The sequence below is a fragment of the Chenopodium album genome, chromosome 11 (assembly GCF_948465745.1).
Source record: "Chenopodium album chromosome 11, dcCheAlbu1.1, whole genome shotgun sequence".
Classification (NCBI taxonomy): domain Eukaryota; kingdom Viridiplantae; phylum Streptophyta; class Magnoliopsida; order Caryophyllales; family Amaranthaceae; genus Chenopodium; species Chenopodium album.
The window spans coordinates 38,783,784-38,805,576 of NC_137844.1; the positions used below are offsets into that span (position 1 = coordinate 38,783,784).

Here is a 21,793-nt window from a genome sequence, read left to right on the forward strand (position 1 = left end):
CAACCCAAGTGATGCAAATAAAAAAAAAGGCGGAGGGAGTACATTTATTAAACTTAACATACAAGTAAAAGCTTATTTTAAGTAATGAGAAAAAAGATTTGTATATTGTTTTAAAATTTAAAAAAAAATACAATCACCACGTTAGAAAAATTAACGAATGAGATTGAGGATTAAATTTTAAATGTAAAAAACAACAAATAATGATTTAGGATTTTTTTTTTAAATATATATTTCCAGATATAAAATAATCCTATGAACGACATAACATATTTAAAAATAATTATTTTTAATAAAAGTTAACACGTAACTAACCCTAAGGAATAAGATCGCATAATAAATTACATTAAAACTTAGACTTTTAGAATAGGAAATAGCAATTTAACTAATATTTTTTCTCTAAAAATGTTAGATAGTAAAATGAATCAAATACTTACAAAAAAATCTTAGAGTTTAATTAAGAAATAAACGGAGTGGTTTATAAAAAAATCCGTGCATTGCACGAGCTTTTATCTAGTAGATATCTCCATCATTATTGACTTGAAATTATTTTTGTTGAATTTAAATTATTTTTACTGAACTTAAATTATTTTTATCTAACGAAAATTATTTTTACTTATTAAAACTTATTTTTAGTGATTCTCATTTATTTTTCAAAATAAATTAAATATATTGTAAATGAATATTCTTTTAAAAAAATATTTTAAACGAATTTTATTATGGAAATAAAATCTAGTTATAGGATATTTATTGAAAGTTATGATTAATTTTCTATACGTGAAATATTAGAAGTTTATCGATAATAAAACTCTAGGCAATATTTTTATCTAACACAATCTATCTAAAATCCGATTACTTAGCATCATATGTGTCACAATAATCCATATTTGTTGCTTACGTGGTGCGACACTTGACGCAAAATTAGAATGTTAGGTATCGTTGTCTCGTGGCTTGGGTGAGAGATCTAACTTTATGTATTAGTGATATGATATATATATATAATCTCATAACACTTACTTTTATACACCACATAAACTGAGCGAGTCTCAATTTATCATGTTGATATTCGTTTATAGGTGGAAAAACTATAAATAAATCAACAAAAATATCCCGATCAACATGACTTTTTCGTAATTATATCAATTACTATGAGCTACAGTAATGTTTTTTTTAAAAAAAAATTTGTTGATTTATTTATAGTTTTATCATTTGATAGTGATAATCTTGTATATTCTCACACAACCTTTTTTATTCTACCAAATTTCCAATGATGAATAATAATATAATACTAGTTAATGTCCGAGCTATGCTCGGGTTTTTTAATTAATACATAGTTGGATTATTTTTTTGCATAATAGAGAAAATAAATTTTGTATGTTGATTTATTACTTAGTCGATCAATAACTGAAATTATCAACTTTTACCCTAATAAAATTAACTTTTAGTTATTTACTTTTCAATTTCAAACTTTAAAATTAACTTGAAATTATTATTTTTTTTAATGAAAAAAATGACAAACAAAAAAAAAACTTTTGGGCTTGAAATATTTTAAGTGGTGTTGACATGTGTAATCTATGATTTTTCCTGTGGATTACATTAGTATTGTACTAGTTCTTTGCCCAAGCAATGCTCGGATATTCACAGAAAAAAAATTATATTTACATATTACAATAAGTTTGTATTTGTTTATAGGTTTTGTATACATGTAATATTTTATTTATTTAAAGTTGTTATTGTTCTACTATTTAGTCTATATAATTTTTTTTAATCAATTATCTTATTATTTTTTTAAGTAAACAAAATGGTTTTGGCGGAAATTTTTTTAATGTGGATGCGACACGTGTACTTCTACGATAATCCTGATGATTACTTTATTACTATACTAGGTTATAACCCGTGCGATGCACGGTTTATATAAAACCTATTTTTAATTTGTACATTTTAATAATAAATTTCTATTATACATGAATATAAATAAGAATTACGTATATTTTGTAATTTTAAATCTTTTATTTTCATCAAAATTGTGATATAGTATCTGTTCGACGTCGTCTAATTCATAATTCAACGTAAGAGGTCGTTTATTAGTGTGCTATTTAAAATTGTTTCAATTTCCTACGATAAAATGATAGGTTTTAGTTGTAAGGTAGAAGCTTCTAATATTTAAATTTCAAAAATGTTAAATAGGATAGCTATACAAAAAAAAAAAAAAAAAAAAAAAAAAAGACATCATTGCATTTAGGCAGGAAATTTTTTATCAAGAGAGCGACACGTGGGCAGTGGTGACATCAGCATCTTCTGTTTTAGTAATAGTTAATAGATACTAGATGTAAGCCCGTGCGATGCATAGTTTTTTATACCTAAATCTCTAAGAAAAGATAATTTTCTTAGTTAAATCATATAATTGGTCGAAATAATACATTTGCTTATTTGGCGCGCCGAATACTCTCCAAAAATGCCTACTTTATTTATATATATTAGATTATTGATGATTGCCTTAAATATATCACTTGAACAAGAATGAAAATATAACCATTGAGAATGTTATTCAATATTAGAGGTGTCAATTCGGATGATTGGATCGGAGAAGTTGGATTGCATTGAGTTGAGTCAATTTTCAAAATTGGATCATGCTAAATTATTGTGTCCATATGATTTAAATCTAAATCGTATATTGTTCAACTAAGTTTCAAATTAAATCGGATGAAGTTTGATTTTGACACCTCTATTCAATATTCACAAAACATCACCTCTACTTTTAAAACTTCAAAGGCCTCTTTGAGTGTTTGTTTCGGAGTTTGGGACCCCTTAATTTGTTTTGAATCTCTTCCTTTACAACTTTTGAATCTCGTACAAGATTCTCATTCTCACAATCTCACCTCTTTCTTTACGTCAGCACTCAACAATGAACAAATAACCTACATACACATATAGTCAACCCATTTATTAATTAATTATTTATTTTTATTTATTAATCTGGTCCACTCTAAATTTCCTTGTCCCTTAATTTAAATCTCAAATTGGTTGATGGGTATTTGTTACAAATTAATTCCCACAAAAAGCTTACTTTGCATTTGTTTGTCAAATTTATTCATTTTCCATACCCAGAATTGGATTCTTCACTTTGACATGATTTTCATTCTGAAAATTATATTTTGAAGAACAAAAATTAAAAAAAAAAACGCAATTTGGTGAACGTGAAACAATCAAATTTGTGGCTTTAAAATTTGTGTTTTTTAATTGATGGCTGTTATGAATGAATATGGTGGACAATGTTTTATGGGTTTCAGAGGTTTAAGAAGAAGAAAGCAAGTGGACTCTGAAAATCTCAACATAAATCATGGTCATCAACAATTAGCCAAGAGATTAAATGTTCTTGATCTTGTTGGAATTGGTATATTTTTCCTTTCTTTACTTTTGAATTTTGTTTTTAGTTGTGTTTAAATTAATCATTTTTTGTTTATTGTGAATTTGTGATATGATGTTAATGCCATGCTTATGTTACTGTGCTGTTTCAGCATCAATGTTATAGGGAAAATGAAATCATTTATGTTTGAATTTTTTTTATAGATTGGCATTAATTAATGTTATAGGCAAAGTGGAATCATTTGTGTTTGAGAATTATTTAAAGATTGGAATTTTTGAATTTTTGAATGTTAGAAGGAATGCAAAATTGCTACTAATTTTGAAGATATTTGTTCATGCTGGATTAGCTTGAAGACTGAATCCACTAATTATTATCTGAAATATGATGTTATGTCACATCTTAGAACTCGGGTTTCTCGGTTTGCTGATAATTTGATAAACAACTTGGGTTTTGAACGAATATATTTATAAAGTATCCATGGGCGAAAAATAGAAATTAGATGAAGGAATTTATTGAAATTAGATTGTTCTCAGTTTTTAACATCATGTGAAAATTGGCTTTTCTTAGCATTAGTTGCCAGGATTTATTTATTAATTTTCAATTTTTTTGGTAACTTAATAAAAGTTTGCTAGGTAGGTTCACCATATTGGTTGTTTTAGCCAAAAAGACAGTAAGTCTAGCTGTTCCAGTCTCCAGTTTGTTGTCTTGTCCTGCATGTTCTTTCATGCCTATCATCCAGCTGCTGTCTTAATGAATATGGTTCAAGCCGAGTCCCAAGTACAAGTGCTATTAGGCCAGGAAAGTCAGCCTGCCTTGTCTCAAACAACCAGTGGTTGGGCTTCTGAGTCTTGCATCTGCAGCACTTATTCATCTGTCAAGTGTCAAATATAAGTATATATGGAGTATAATAAATGTATATATGTATATGTGACTTGATTGATATAAGATGAGTTTATTACTCTTTTTCTTCCAACCCTTCGCTTTCTGTACGTAGTTCTATATTTAAGGAAATACAAAAACTACCTGAAAAAATTGTAATTATTGAGAGTGATGTTTGGCTGTATACTTGTGTGGAAGCTGACTTTGGAAGTGCAAGTTCCATGCTAAACCAAAGCTACATTGTATGAATGTTTTTTTTTTCCCTGGAACTTGAACTTTAATGTGTACCATGTTCCATCGTTATGTGGTAATCTGCTTACTTAAGAGTGTCGGTTCCTACTTTTGCTCTTTTAGGAACGGAGTATTTGTTACATGTTAGTGTGTGTATTTGACCTTAATTTGTTCTACAAGGTTTATGTACGAACCAAGCAAAGTGTTTATGCAACTTATATCTGCAAGAATGATACAGGAAAGAACAATTACTTGGACTTTGAAAGCTAAGGAGGGAGTTGAAGTGAATGACTCCTGTGCTACTAAACACTAAAGCCTAGCTAATTCCTTGATTAAAACATAAAGATGTATTATTTACATCTTTTTGAGCATTGAGTTCCACTCTCATTTAAATGGAGCCAAACAATTTAGGGTTTTATTTATTTATTTTTTTTCTTTCCTTTTCTTTTCCTGATTTATACTAGACCAGATCAAGATTGCTTGTGAAATATGCTTCTCTCTTATTATAAAGTAATGGATGGTCGATTAGTTATGGATCAAGATCAAATGGAGAGGCTAAGTTCATTCAGCATCCCTAATTATGCCACAAATTGTATCCTGTTGAGAAGCAATAGCATAATGTTGGTGTAAAGAGTTAAGCCAAAGGGCAGATTCATGACTGGCTCTTCAAATTCTGTCTAGATTAGGCCTGGTACTGAATAGCTTAGGTATGGCGCAGGATCAGTCTTAGGTGTGGTAGTTCTCAGGCTCTAGGTAAATCTTTTCGACCTGAGCCAGACCAATGCACAATAGGTCTTGACTAGTTATATCATGTTTTTAAAGCGGGTCTATTTTCAGAAGAAGCTATAAATTTTGTGACTGGCTCAGAATTAAGCTTGGTACTGAATCGGCTTAGATATGGAACAGGTTCATTCTTAGTTGAAGCACTAGTTCATTCTTAGATATGAAATAGGTGCGGTGTTTCACAGGCTCGAGGTTGATAATTCAGTGTGAATAAGACCAATGCACAATAGGCCGCGCTTAGTTGAAGCAGATTTTCAAATTAATTGTTTTCCAAAAGAAGCTAGAAATTCTTGACTGGCTCATCCATCCTGTCTAAATTAGTAAATTAGGCCTGATACTGAATCAGGTTAGATATGACAAAAGTTCAGTGACTTCAGTCTTAGGTGCGGTGGTTCACAGGTGTGAGGTCAATTTTTTGAGCCTGAACCAGATCAATGCACGATAGGCCTTGCCTTGCTAAACTCAATTACAAATTTAAATCTGTTTTACTGAAGAAGCTAATATGCATATGCCCGGCATAAACAAGGTCCACAGCCAGTTTATTTTTGGCCAGAACTAGCCTGCCCCAATGCCTTATCCATGATGTGCCCGTTTATTGGGGAATTTTTGGCAAATTCCAGTCTGAACTATGGCCAATCCTATATGAACTAGCCCATGGCTAGCTATAGCTGATAATGTTGTTAACTAGTGGTGAGTTCCTTTGTTTAGAGCTCTCTTCTACTCATATTTCCATTATTAGATGAAGTCTTCTTCCAAAATATATCACCAACAAAAGAGACACTAAGATGTCTTTTTAGACTATGATAACAAGAGGTTTGTTTATCTGCTAAGTTGCCAGAACTCGAGTACCCATGTCCAACTCGGGTTTTTGTGGAAACATTTTATGATTAGGGTCCAAAATGAAGGGTGTAAGTGTCCTACCCATTTCTGAATGTTTAGGATCCAACATGATTATTTGAGGTAAAGTGAAGTGTATGAGTAACATAGCGGTATCTGCATATTTATCTTCACATCTCTCTCTCTCTCTCTTTCTCTGTCTGTGTGTGTGTGTGTATAGTATTCAGTAGTAATTTAAATTCTTAGATTCTGATTTACATTTAATTTGTATGTGCTGCAGGTGTTGGAACCACTATTGGTGCTGGGGTTTATATCCTCATTGGAACTGTTGCAAGAGAACAGACAGGCCCTGCCCTTCCTATTGCTTTCTTGATAGCTGGGATAGCGGCTGCCTTGTCTGCAATTTGCTACACAGAGCTTTCCTGCCGTTGCCCTTCAGCTGGAAGTGCTTACCATTATTCATACATATGTATTGGGGAAGGGTAAGTCATTGTTTTTCTGATAATAATAATAAGGTCTGAGATGCTTTATTTATGTGCTTCTTGATGAACCCTTGCTTTTAAATGTGTTAGATCTTGCTGTGAATTTTTCTACGTATGACTGTCAAATGGTGTATTTCATAATTGATTGCAGTGTTGCATGGATAATTGGTTGGGGTCTAACGCTGGAGTATGCCATTGGTGCTTCAGTTGTTGCTCGTGGTGTATCCCCAAATTTGGTACTGTATTGTTTTTCTTCATGTTTATGTGAATTATGTCCAATTTATGTTGGTTTGCATTGTTGCCACTGAACAAGCATTGTTTCCATTTTAATAGTAAAATATTTAGGTTATTAGTCACTGACACATCCAGTCATATTCCAAGATCCAAGGAGTTAGAACCTGCAGAAATTCAGAAAATGCTATCATTTGGCATATGTACTGATTGTTCAGTGCTAGAACATCTAGGGTCTCATATCAACAATTTAATCAATTATGGATTGATGGGAATAAGTTGAAGAAATATGCTTCTTAAATTAATATTGGATCCATAGACTTTTATTTTCTACATATTGGGAGAATAAGTAAGAACACTGGATGACTTGCTTCCACCAGATGTAGAAAGCATACTGCTGCCTTCTTATACTAGATTTTGCTGTGGTTTCAGGCCTTATGTTTTGGAGGAGAGGGTAATCTGCCGGTATTCCTTACGCGTCATACAATATTTGGCATTGTAGTTGATCCATGTGCTGCAGCCTTGGTCATCATAGCCACAGTACTCTTGTGCACTGGAATAAAGGAAGTATGTGTAAATCTATTTCAGAGAATCAGCAGCTTTGTCTAATTTTCTTGTAGAACCCAAAATTAAGGATCATTAATATCTTTCAGTAATAATGTGTTTTTTTTTTTTTTTTTTTTTTTTTTGGTTCCAGAGTACCTTGGCTCAGACAATTGTTACATCTATAAATGTTTGTGCATTACTTTTTGTTATTGTGGCTGGTGGGTACCTCGCCTTCAAGAATGGATGGGTGGGATATGAACTTTCAAGTGGGTTAGTAGCTTCCTTATGTGAATGTTATTACAAAAATGTAATTTAAAAATCAAATCAGTTGATAATTTTGAGTTCTTTGTCTGATTCAGATACTTACCTTTTGGTATAAACGGAGTGCTTGGCGGATCTGCAACTGTATTCTTTTCATATATTGGGTTTGATTCGGTTACTGCCACTGCCGAGGAGGTAATAAATAGTACTCCTAATTTTTAAATACTTTTGATTTGAATGTAGAGGATTCAAGTATGTGAAAAGCGGTAGGCTGAAATTACACCTTTTGATTTGTTCAACAGGCTATGATTGACCGTTGTTTTTCTTAATATATTGTATTATTATTATTTTTTTTTTTTTTGAATTCCTTGTATATTGGTGGTGCAGGTTAAAAATCCGAAGAAAGACTTACCCTTGGGAATAGGGATCTCGTTATTCTTGAGTTGTGTACTTTATATGATTCTTTCTTTTATTATTGTCGGTCTAGTTCCTTATTATGATTTGGATAAGGACACCCCGATTTCATCTGCATTCTCTGTGTATGGCGTAGAATGGGCAGCGTAAGTTTATATCCCTTTGTTGTCTATGTTATGACATTGATATATAATACCCTGAGAATAATAACTGTGAATGGTTATTCACTTGGTTTATTTTTTTGGTTGTCAAGTGCAGTTTAATAGTGACAACTGGAGCAGTTATGGCCCTGCTTGCATCATTGATGGGGTCTCTTCTTCCTCAGGTATGCATTTGATTACAACTAAGTCTTTTGTTTCGATAACCTTCTAAAGATTTTTTAAAGTATAACCATTTATAATAGAAGAAAAAATTGGTTAAGGTCAATTGGTCATGCAATTACCAATTGAAATTGAAATGCTCCGACCAGTAAAAAACCTGACTATAAGCTTACGCGACCTGACTTGACTGGACTGTTTGACATGTCTGTTCCGGAGCCAAAGGGAATTTTGTGGGTGGTGGTAGTGGTGTTGGCAGCTGAGAAGAGAGGAAGGTGGGATTAAATGAAAGATGAGGAGAAATTGAAGAAGATGATCGTGAGAGAAGGTGGTGGAACTTTAAGCGGCAAATAGTTATAAATGATGTCAAAATTTCTATCTAATTCAATGGATAACTTTTATGTCTTGCAATAAATTTTCTATCTAGTTCAATGTTACAATTTTCTATCTAATTTAATGGACAACTTAAGGAAGTTGCTTAGATGTCAGGGTCATTTCTCGAAATGACTCTAAGTAAAGCAGAATTATCTTTACTATGCTAATTAGTTACTGTGCTAATCTGTCCAGTCTCGAATTCTGATGGCCATGGCTAGAGATGGTTTGTTACCATCCTTCTTTTCTGTTATTGATAAACGGACCCAAGTTCCGGTGAAGGGAACAATTGCAGTTGGTATTCTTGCTGCTGTAATTGCATTCTGTATGGACGTGGATGAATTGGCTGGAATGGTATGTTTACATTACTAGGCAATTTAAAGATGGTGAATGCTTCCTGTGGTGGATTATAATTTGGGCACATAAGCACATGCTGATTTTTAAATGCAGGTCAGTGTGGGTACATTGCTCGCATTTACTTCAGTTGCATTATCAGTACTAGTGATCAGATATATTCCACCAATTGAAGTACATCCCCTACCATCTGCTGGAGAATCTTCTTCTTTAGGTGGCCATGGTCAGAATATGCAGGGAGCTGATGAGGCAGTTGTTAAAGATCCTTTTATTTCATCGGGGGGCGATTGTCGAGGCTTAATTCTGAAAAGAGACCCATGTCATGGAGCATCTGTTGACCAAGAAACAAATTTAGGTAATAACAATACTACAGGAGGCAGTGATTTCAAAGTGTATTGCTCAGTTTTACTTGAGTTTGCTTTCCATGTCAAGTTCTTTCTTTCCCCTTTACTTCAGTGCTTGCTTTTTGAGGTGCCTTTCCTGACACCTTGAGCACAAAGAGCAACACATTTTGTATGATCTGTTTCTCCATTAGTGCTAGTTAGGAGAAAAACCAAAAAATAAGAATCCATTTGAAAGCCTTTCAGGCATGTTTTGACCTTTTATTCCCTTTCACATTCTTCCTAAAGATATTTTGAATTTTTTGTACAAGAAGACAACCAAAAGGGGCAGAGAAGACGACAATTGGCTGCATGGTTGGTAACTATTATTTGCATAGGTGTCATTGTGTTTACATCTTCAGCTTCAGCAGCATTCCTTCCCAGGTATTTTGTCTTCAAATTGAATTATTTTTTTGAGTTGATGGGGGAAGCATGTGCCGTTTAAGCTAGTATTTAAGATGTTTTCAAGTATATCTTGTTAAGTAATACTCCGTACAAAAGAGGCAAGGACAGAGAGTAATCAACTTGGCTGTCCAAAGATGGATATGTACTTTTGTGTAGCTCCTACATACAAAGAAATTTTATCTTTCATCTTGCGTCAATTGTCATCATAAAACCTTTTTCTTTAATACCTATTTGTTTTCATTACCATCTTCTTGTTTTCTGTTTTAGGATGTCCCATTTTAAAATTTAATCTTCTTGTTTTCCCTATGAATACTTCGTAACATTTTGCTTCTCTTTCCGTTAAATTTAACTTTTTTCTATCTCCAATTCATCACTTTTATAAACTATTTCTCCATTCACTTTCGACTTTTGCTCTATTTTATTTTACATTGAACCGTTTTTTATAATTATTTCTACATAATAGCAAACAAGAAGATTAATATAGCAATTGCTTTGGCCATTCACAAGCTGAAATTGATGGCTGATGCTATCCTACTAGTTCTTACCATGAATTACTGAATCTATGCTGTTATATTCAAGAAGCTTTTTTCAACAAATTTATCTTAGTCTTAAAGTTTAAATGTAGCAATTTAGAGTTCTCTTTACTATCTTCTGTTAATATTGGGAATGGTGAAGGAGCTAAATTGTGTCATGTACTTATAATGAGGGCTAATTATGTTTTAGCAGTTCTGTGTTATGGTGAAGGATCTTTCTTATGCCACATGGTTTATCATCTTATCTGTGATGTAATTCTTTGTTTATGTACTGCCAGCTCCTCTCGCATCATACTCTGTGGAATTGGTGGTGCTATATTTTTGGCTGGGACAACAGGCCTTGTATTCATAGGTCAAGATGATGCAGCAGGCGTATTTGGACACACAGGAGGTAAACTAGAAATGTCCTATCACGTCATCTCTGACCCTGCTAGGCGTGGAAATATTAAGAGTGAACTTTAGAGCTTGATCTTTTTCATGCCTTTTTCTCTTATTTTAATCATCTGACAATTGTAAGTTCTTTTTTTCTATTTCCTGTCTTCAGGCTTTATATGCCCATTTGTTCCATACCTGCCAGCTACCTGTATGCTTTTGAATACGTACCTTCTTATAAATCTTGGGTGAGTATCTTCTTATCGATCTGATGTTCATTGTGTAGCTTAGTTATGGAAAATCATCATTATTTCCCTTCAGTTGCTTATAAGGGAACTGACTTTGATTTCACTTTTGGCAGCATCGGGACTTGGATTCGTGTTTCAGTATGGCTGCTTCTAGGAGCTTTAGTTTACCTCTTCTATGGCCGAACACACAGCTTACTGTTGGAAGCATCATATGTGCCCATTACTCGTACGGAAGATATATACTCCCCCTAACCAAATTATTCTTAGTTTCATCCTTTCTATTGGCCAGTGGCCACTGTCCCTTTCCTGAACTTCTCCGGTGAATTTCATTTCATTGTTGCTGGGGTGGGACTTGGGAGAACCACTGCCTGTCGATTTGTTGCTATCATGTGAATATATATTTAGAAAAATCATAGGCAATAAGCCAATAATGTATATCAATTTGTACAGTCAAATGTATACAGAATTTGTTACCAAGGGTGTTCTGAGTCAAAACAACACCCCATTCAAGAAACCATTATAGGGAAACCATGTTCAACAAGACAATAGGTATACAATGTAGTGCTTTATCCGAATTGAAAACATTTTTTTGACATTGGACAAAGATTTTATTATTATATTTATTCATTAATTTATTTTTTGAACAATTTTGAGTGCAAATGTGGAAATATTGAAGTATTAAATTAGATATATCACTCTTTTATAGGTGTTTCCTCTATAATTTTTCTCTCTAGAGTTCTTCAAAAAAAAGTGTTTCATAGGCCAGAAATAGTCAAATTTTTTCGAAAATTTGCCTTTTTTTGACCCTTTCTCTTTAGTAAGTACCCCTATGATGGGTTTGAGTATAGTAAGTACTCCTATGGTGGGCTTTGTTCGAGTTTTGTTTTTATTTTTTGAGTTTAGTATGCTAGAATTTGTTTCATGGGTAAAGATTTGTGTGAGATTGAGAAAGAGGTTAATACTTCGATTGTAATCAATTGAATCAGACCTCACGGCTACAACAAATCGATAGACCCCTCGTCGAAGAAGGTTGTAAATCACAACGATATGAAAGAGGGTATGCAGAATGTACGATTGCAACAACAATAGTAGCTTTGCTGAAAGGAAGTTTTTATTTGATTCAATTGTCATGTATGTATTAGATTTAAATATCTTTATAGATGTCGTATGACTTTTTATATATGAATCAATTTTTATTAAAAAAAAAAAGGAAATTTTGGATTTTAACACCAGCAAAAAAACCCCAAAATGGTTTTTTAACACCCCATAAAAAATAAAAATAAAAATAAAATTAATTTTAACACAAGACAAATTATTAAAAAATGGGTTTTACCACCACTAAACGGTTTTTGTCCAAAAATTCCGTTAAGTGGGGTTCACAGTGACACGTGTCAACATTTTATTTGTTTTAAAAAAATAAAAATAAAAAGAAAAGAAATTTTTTTAAAAAAAAATAATAAACCTAAATCTATCCAGCCCCACCACCACCCCGCCCCACCCCAGCCCCATCACCACCCCACCGCTGCCACCTTCACCCAGTGCTGTCGGCGGGCAGCGGGCAGTGCATCCCCTCCCCCAACCCACCTGAACCCTCCCCCTCCCTTTCCCACAACGGTAATCGGTCCCAAAACCTCCATCCCCAAAACCCTCCTTCCCCAAAACGACCACGAATCCAGCCACAAATGGCTGAAATCGGCCGGTTTTGGGCTGAGTGGCCTTAACCGGCCAATTTCGGTCATTTGTGGCCGGATTCGTGGCCGTTTTGGGGAAGGAGGGTTTTGGTTTGGTGGTTTTTGGGGCCGATTATGATTGCGGGAAAGGGAAGGGGAAGGTTCAGGTGGGTGGGTTGGGGGAGGGAGGGAAAGGAGTGCGCTGTCGACTACCCGCCGGCAACGTTGGTGAAGGTGGCAGTGGTGGGGTTGGGGTGGCTGGGTAGATTTAGGTTTTTTGTTTAATTTTTTGTTTTTTTTTTTGGCCATTAATAAAGCAACACGTGGCTTTATGGCCCCATTTAACGGATTCTTGAACTGAATCAGTTAAGTGGTGGTAAAATCAAATTTTTGAAAAATGTTATGGTGTTAAAATTAATTGTTTTTTTATGGGGGTGTTGAAAACCATTTTAGGGTTTTTTTTTGCTGATGTTAAAATCTAAAATTTTCTTTAAAAAATACATATATCACTCTTTTTTTAATTAATAAATTCTCTCTACCTCTCATATCACATGAGTTTTTAAATTTTCTTGTTTTAGTTTTCTTGTTTTTGCAAATGATACAATTCATGCAATTAAAAAAGAGGAAAAAAAGTATACACTCATTTGATTTTGTAGAAGTACAATATAAAAATCACGTAGAAGGTGGTTTTTGTAATTACTCTCTCCTCTAATCTAATCTCTTAATATTGATAATCAAACTCACTCACTGACACGGTAACTATAGGTTATATAAAACTTTAATTCTCTCATCGCAACATAAATATCATCAATAATTTATCTCTTTTTTTTCTCGAGTTTTTCTGGTTGATTTGATTTCAAAAAATTTTATTTTCATAAATAAAAAGAGGGGTTATTCTAAATTTTATTAACATTACTAGGTTTTAATCGTGAAAATAAAATTTTAAATATACTACTAAATAGTTTTGCAAGGTAATATAATTTTCTTTATTAATATAGATCAAATTTGAAAATGGAGGTGGTAAAGCTAACCGCTTGCGATGTTGTGTTGTTGTTGATGACTAAGAGTTGAGCATTTTGGATCATGAAAGCTTATCAAAAATATAATGAATAGTGTCAATTGGGGTAGATGATGAACGATTCTGCATAATTTTCAGTAAGACCTCAAGAAATCGACAAGTATGACATTGGATACAACCAAGTTAGCCATTAAGGTTGGTAACCAACAATGGACTTGAATATATCAAACACAGTAAGTACTACTATAAAAGTTTTATGTTGGGGACGTCCACATAAATATTTGGTAGTTTGCCGATAATATAGCCAGTGACGGATCTTGACAACTTTCTTTTGGGAGGCCGAATTAACGTTCAATTTCTAAACTCAAACTAAGGTACACACTAGTAACAATATATAAGAGTGTCACCTTATTTTTTAAGTATCTATAAAGTATTATCCCATATTAAAAATTAAAAAAAAATGATCAATTTATAATTCTATGTACTCATTATATATTAAATAAAAATATTTACCTGTCAAATAAAAGTGAAAATAAAATAAATATGAATAGCAATTAATCTCTAATGAATTATCATTGCTTATATAGAATTTAGGATGTTTTTTTTAGAAAAAAATAGAATTTGTATTGGGAAAGTTGGCAGGGGCTAGCATTGAGTTACTGACAATTATGTATTGAAGAGATGGGTCAAATTATCATATGTGATTTTGGCCCAAGTAAAAACAAATAAAGGAAATAAGGAATATATTTATATATGGTAGCTAAGTGTTTTTGGATTGTTGGTTGCAATGGGCTACATATTGGTTTTTTTTTTCTTTCTAATTTGCTTCTAAGTTCTTAACATTGTTTTGGATCAGACTCTAAGAGGGGCCAAGGCCTGACGAGCCCCTAAAAAGATTCGCCTTTGAATATAGCAACACCCTATATTATATATAATACCAAAGGACCACGCAAACCAACTAACACTTTTCTTCGTTTTTCTCTTATAATGTCCTATAGCATAATTGATTTAGTTTAACTCCCTAAACTTGTCAAATTATGTTCATATCATCATCATCAACTTCTAAGTTTAATTTATATGCATTTTTGTCCAACTTATAAAAATAAATGTGGTAATTAAAGCTTTGAGATACTGAAAAATCTAGATTTTTTATTTTTTTGACAGAGAGAAGAATATTATCATTAATATATAGTCATACGACATCTACAATAATAATAAAGATTTGTAAACCACATATTTAGAGTAAATAACATAACTTTTATAATCAAAATCATAACTATTTTGCATATCGAGCATAGCTCACACTCCACCGTTTCAAACTTGACTCGAGCAATCATTTTCGATGTCTTTGCATCTTTCCAAGTAGAGACCTTTGCAATCTGCGCTGAGGTTTTGATTGTAGAGTTGATGACAAACCCTAAATCCTTATGAATCCAAATCACCTTCTCAATTATTATTATTAAAACCCTAAGAATAAAATTCTCATCCACAGATGAGAATCAAAATCCCAGAAAATTGGGAAAAATTCAAAAAAATTGGGACTGACTCTCACAAACACTAGTAGAAAAAAGCAAAAATGCACCGGTTCAAAACCCCCATAACCCACCAGTTTTGAACCGTTGAGTATTTGAGGGATGTCAATTCATCCAACAAATGCCACCGGTTCAAAACCAGTGGGAAAACCTTTTTTGGCACCGGTTAACTGGTGGCATAAATAATTTATGCCACCAGTTAACCGATGCCAAAAATTATTCCTAGGCTTTTTTTTTTTGGTATTATAACTTATTGGCAACGGTTAACCGGTGCCATTTCATGTAATTTTTTTAAAATTTTTTTCCTGTTTTCCTACAATAATAAAAAAAAACCTGCTTTTCCTTCAATAATAACCTGTTTTTCTTGCACTTATAATTGATATTAAAAAAATAATAATTATAATTATCATTAATAATTATCAATAATAATATTATTATTATTATAATTAATAATAATTATTTTAAGAATAATTTCTAAATTGAAATAAGAACAACAATACATATATAGATATAAATATTCCCAAATGTAATACAATAAATAAAAGGAAAAATTGCTCCCATTAATCTGAACTTTGCCTCGTCCGCCCAAATTAATCCCTACTTTGGATTATTCTCCATCACTCCCAACTTTAGGGGGTATTAATTTCTATTACACCCAACCGGTAATCTAACCTAATATTGCAAGTTACCAGACACGTGTCAACACGTGATAGGTCCAAAAAAAATTAAAAAAAAAATAAAATTAAAAAAAAACCAAACCCCGCCTCCCACCCCTGTCCCGGAAAACACCCAACCCCTACTGCCGGAAACGGCACCCAGCCCTAAATCCCCTCCCCCACTGTCGGAATTCAGCGCCCAGCCATGAAACCCCCTTCCCCGCTGCCGGAAATCGGTGCCCAACCCTCCCTCGCCCTCGAAACCCACACCTTTCCCTTCCCCCACCCCCGAAAACCCACCCCTTTCCCTTCCCCCACCCCCGAAAACCCCTCCCTTGCTGCCGGAAAACGACGCCCTTCTCCTTCCTCCCCCTTCTCCTCAGTTTTCGCCCTTCTCCTTCCTCCCCCTTCTCCTCCGTTTCTGGCCTTTTCCCCTTCATTTCCGCTCCCTTCCTCCTCGATTCCCGCCCTCTCATCCCATTCCCTACAAGTTCTGACCACCTCCCTCGCATCCCTGCCGATTTCGCCCCTTCCCTTCCGATTTCCGACTGCTACTTTGGTGGTCGGTGCTCTAGGGGAAAGGGGATGGTTGGCAGTGGGCTGCGGGCTGGGTGGTTTTTTTTTTTATTTTTTTATTTTTATGTTTTGATTTTTTTTTTAATTTTTTTTACTTTTGAACCAATCCGGTTGCGACACGTGTGCAACTAATCACAAGTCAGCAAAATTTACCTCTTCAACCGGTTCCAAGTCATTTGGGTGCAATAGAAATTAATACCCCATAAAGTTGGGAGTAATGGGGAATAATCCAAAGTAGGGATTAATTTGGGCGGACGAGGCAAAGTTAAGATTAATGGGAGCAATTTTTCCTAAATAAAAGTGGCAGATATATATACAAACAATACTAATTAATTAATGAATAATGTAGTTAAAAAGTTAACAAAACATAAATTTAAATAGAAGTGACATTTACAAGTTAAAGGTGATAAAAGACGCCAACATGTCTGGAACTTCATTAAGTTCCTTGCTTGTCAACGGACTATCCTTTTGTACCTTGCAAAACTTGAAATACATAAAAATTATGTTAGAATTAATTAATTAGGTTAAAAATTATGTATTTTGTATTTGTTTCTCATAACATGTCAAATATTAGCTAGTCTTAGGTTTCTAAGGATTGAAATCACATCAAAATAGCATTTTACTAAGTTTTAAGACGCGTTTTAACAAAAATGGCCCAAATATGGCTTGTATGACTTCTATTTAGCCCATTTTCTACATTTCTTATCAAATGAAATATTTCTTTCTCATAACACGTCAATGTTACATAGTTTTAGGTTTCTAAAGCTTGAAATCACATCAAAAGTGTATTTTACTAAGTTTTAAGACACATTTTATCAAAAATGGCCCAAATATGGCTTATATGACTTTTATGTACCCCATTTTCTACATTTCTTATCAAATGAACTATTTATTTCTCATAACATGTCAATGTTACCTGTTTTTAGGTATCTAAGGCTTAAAATCACATCAAAATATCATTTTACTAAGTTTTAAGACGCATTTTAACAAAAAATGGCCCAAATATAGCCTATATGACTTCTATTTAGCCCATTTTCTACATTTCTTATCAAATAAACTATTTCTTTCTCATAACATATCAATGTTACCTAGTCTTAGGTGTCTAAGGCTTGAAATCACATCAAAAGAGCACTTTACTAAGTTTTAAGACGCATTTTAACAAAAATGGCCCAAATATGACCTATATGACTTCTATTTAGCCCATTTTCTACATTTCTTATTAAATGAACTATTTCTTTATCATAACACGTCAATGTTACCTAGTTTTAGGTGTCTAAGGCTTGAAATCACATAAAAATATCATTTTACTAAGTTTTAAGACGTATTTTAACAAAAATGGCCCAAATATGGCTTATATGACTTCTATGTACCCCATTCTCTACATTTCTTATCAAATAAACTATTTCTTTCTCATAACATGTCAATGTTACCTAGTTTTAGGTGTATAAGGCTTGAAATCACATCAAAAGTGCATTTTACTAAGTTTTAAGACGCATTTTATCAAAATTGGCCCAAATATGGCCTATATGACTTCTATGTACCCTATTTTCTACATTTCTTATCAAATAAACTATTTCTTTCTCATAACATATCAATGTTACCTAGTTTTAGGTGTTTAAGGCTTGAAATCACATCAAAAGAGCATTTTATTAAGTTTTATGGCGCATTTTACTCAAAATGGCCCAAATATGGCCTATATGACTTCTATTTTGCCCATTTCCTACATTTCTTATCAAATGAACTATTTCTTTTTCATAACATGTCAATATTACCTAGTGTTAGGTGTCTAAGGCTTGAAATCGCATCAAAAGAGTATTTTATTAAGTTCGGAGTATATTTCATCCAAAATGACCCAAATAATGCCTATATGACTTCTACTTTGCCCATTTTCTATATTTCTTATCAAATGAACTATTTCTTTCTCATAACATGTCAATGTTACCTTGTTTTAGGTGTCTAAGGCTTGAAATCACATACATTGCTCAATTATATTTATTCACTAATTTATAACACATTTGCTAATTAATAATTCAACCACAATATATTTTAAGTATCAAAATTCAACTAACTAACAAGCTTACTAATCTCTAATTTTTTTTAAAATTTCCCATTTAAAACACCTAAAATTCACAAAAAGAAACATAATACAAAAAAAAAAAAATGCAATTTAGACAATTTAACTACCAAAAATCAAAATTGAGGTTAAATTATATTCAAACCCTAACTAACTTTAGTTTACTCATAAATGCCCAATAATTGTTCAAAATACAAATTAAAATATAGGTATAGAATTCAAAATAATTGTTCAAAATGCCTACAAATTAAACACTAACCCTACTTATCAATTAATTCATGCATACACAACATATTCAATTATTATTATTGTATGCATACTTGAATCATCAAAACTATCAAAGTTATTCCACTACATTATATTTTTAAATAATCAATTCAATAAACAAACAAGGTTACTAATAATTTGTTTATTGAATAAAATGAAGATTAATTAAAATAAGGTTCTAAAAAAAATTAGTTTATTGAGTAAAATGAAGATTAATTAAAACAAGATTCATTAAAACAAGGTTACTATATTTTTTTAGCTAAATACACAATTCAACTAAGTTAAAATCTACAAACCAAAATTCAACAAACTAACAAGGTTACTAATCTCTAATTTATTGAAAATTAAACATTAAAACCACCTAAAATTAACAAACCCTAACTTGAGTTTGCTCATATGCCCAAAAATTGTTAAAAATGCAAAACAAAATATAGGTAAAGCATTAAAAATAATTGTTCAAAATGCCAAAAAAAATGAAAATAAATAACCCTAGGTGGAAGAGGTGAAAATTACCACCATAATTGGAGGTTGAAGGGGAGGAGAGATGGAGGGCAGAAGACAGCCGTGGTGGAGGAGGGAAGCAGCCGTGGTTGTGGACGACGCGGCGGCAGTGGTAGAGGATGGAAGCACGCAGCTCTGGCTCTCGTGCCTTGAAGTTCTCCGGTGCTCGCTGCTGTGGCTTGAAGTTCTCTCGTGGTTGTGGACGGTGCGGCGGGAGTGGCACAGTGTGTTGAGAAGGTGGGCGGTGTTGCAAGTGAGGGCGGTGGTGGGGAGGGTTTTCGAATTGAAGGGTCATGAGTGAGTGCTCGAAAATGAAAGAGGAGGGAACAAACAGTGGGTGTAACTCAAAAATGAAAATGCAGAGGGGAAAGTGAAAGAAAAGGCGGGGCAATTTTTTTTTATTTGAATTGCCACCGGTTTGAACCGGTGGCCTTTAACTAATACGACACAGATTTAGTTTGAACCGGTGCCAATTCCCTTCAACCCAATCCCGCCCATTTAAAAACCGGTGGGCATTACTCGGTGCCCAATTGCAATTTACTATTAGTGAAATGGAGAGAACAAAGCAAAACAAATCAAATAACAAAAAATCTAATTAAATCAAAGAAAAAGGGTCGGAAATAGTCTAATTTCTGACGAAGGCCTAAACGACCAAGAAAAATAAAAACCCTAGAGAGAGAGGAGAGATAAGAGAGAAAAGAGAAAAAGAGAGAAGAGGGAAGTGGGGTATCTAGATTTGTTATATTACAAATGTGACACTTGTGCTTTTTTCAGGTGGTGCAAGGGGCACATGGATTAACACCAAACAAATTGAGAAAAACATAGTAACAAAGCAGAGAATGAGGATGTTAAAAGAAAACTCAATAATTAAAGAGATGTGGAAATTGAAGGATAAGCTCAAAAGGCAATGAAAGTTCGAAGTTACTGCAATCTAAATAAGGATTTTAATATTTATGTTTCTAAAAAATCTATAATCATACAGTCATGCATCACTTTGGAAAAAAAAAATAAAAAAAAAGTATTAAGTATTATTAAGGAAAATTTGACTTTTACTACCACTAAAATACACCACTTTGATTCTTGCTACCTAACTAAAATTTTATTTTATTTTATTTTACTACCACCCTAAACCCGAAAATATAGGTTTTGCTACCATTAACAGATTCTATTACAATTTCTGTTTATGGGGCCCACTTAGATATAACACATTATTGTCACCCATTCTACATCAATCACACAAATAAAGAACATAAAACATGTATAAGATTCATACCCTAACATCATCAATCAAATATCCCAGAATTTTAACAATAAAATTCAAAAAAACAAAAAATACTATTATATTCCAACAATTATACAATATTACTCACACAAATGAACCAACATAAACAACAACATTAAGAGCTAATAAGTATTAAACCCTACAAAATAAAAAAAAACAGAGCATAACAAAAATAAAGCAGAAATAAATACATATTTTACTTTGAATCGAACTATATAAGTGGTAATTTCTTCAAAAGATCAAACCTTGATGACAATCGCAAACATCTTTTATCAAAAGCCATCTAAAAATTCACCAAAATCCCTCGAAAAATCGAACCCAAATTATCCCCTATATTTCTCAGACTTCCCAACAAACCCAACAACAAATGCAACTACAAATTTCCTCAAATTACCCAAATTTTCAGATAACTTACCTCAAAATCTTTGTTCTAAAATTTTGAAGGTTTTTATTTATTTTTATTTTTTTAAATGAGGTTGGAGGATTTAAATGAAGATGATGAAGTGTGATGGTTTTACTTAGTGAATATGATTAGACACATATGGTTGGCTTTTTAAATAGAGGCATTTAAGTCATTTCTCTTTTCCCTCCCTTTTAAAATGATAACCATGGTTAATAATTCATTAACTTGCTTAACTATTGTTACCACTGAATTACTAACATTAATAGTTGATTACCAAATATAATTTGCTTTTTTGTTGTTTACCATTGAGGGAAAAAATTTTTTAATAAAAAAACTTAAGAGCATCATTGAGAGTTTCTCAAAAAAGGGGGTTGTTAAACATCGCCCTCAAATATACAAGTAACACCCACTAATTAATCTAAATTTACAAACTTACTCTTATGTATAGCAAAATTGTTTTTAGTTACTACCATCTCCAATCACACCAATACCCAATTCACTCCACTCCAAAAACTTTCACCAACACCACCACCGGTCAATCACCACCACCACCTCCCTTTATTTACAAATCACCACCACCCACACTACGAAAACATTCCAATGTAGATCTACGCATCACCATCGTGTGAAAATGCCAAAGAAAGACAAGGAGAGGCTGACGTGGAGGATGTCGGAACGTCAAAGGTCTTTTTTTTAATTTCTGAAATGGGCAGAAACGCCTAATATTTCGAAATCTCCAGGTTGGAAACACTCAGAAATTTTGAACCACCGTCCAAGATCCGAAATTTTTGGGCGTTTTCTACAC

At 33.0% G+C, this 21,793-nt stretch overlaps 1 protein-coding gene across 1 annotated transcript; it reads left to right on the top strand.

Moving 5' to 3' along the window:
- The first annotated feature begins 2,973 nt into the window (after window positions 1-2,973).
- On the top strand, window positions 2,974-11,656 carry LOC145568859 (cationic amino acid transporter 4, vacuolar-like). The gene is made up of 14 exons (XM_081628248.1): window positions 2,974-3,391; window positions 6,375-6,576; window positions 6,728-6,812; window positions 7,240-7,374; window positions 7,505-7,623; window positions 7,713-7,809; window positions 8,002-8,174; window positions 8,287-8,353; window positions 8,913-9,071; window positions 9,168-9,426; window positions 9,727-9,835; window positions 10,668-10,780; window positions 10,934-11,009; window positions 11,123-11,656. The coding sequence occupies exons 1-14, from the start codon at window positions 3,241-3,243 to the stop codon at window positions 11,259-11,261; spliced, it is 1,884 nt and encodes a 627-aa protein (XP_081484374.1). The 5' UTR covers window positions 2,974-3,240; the 3' UTR covers window positions 11,262-11,656.
- The last annotated feature ends 10,137 nt before the right edge of the window (window positions 11,657-21,793 follow it).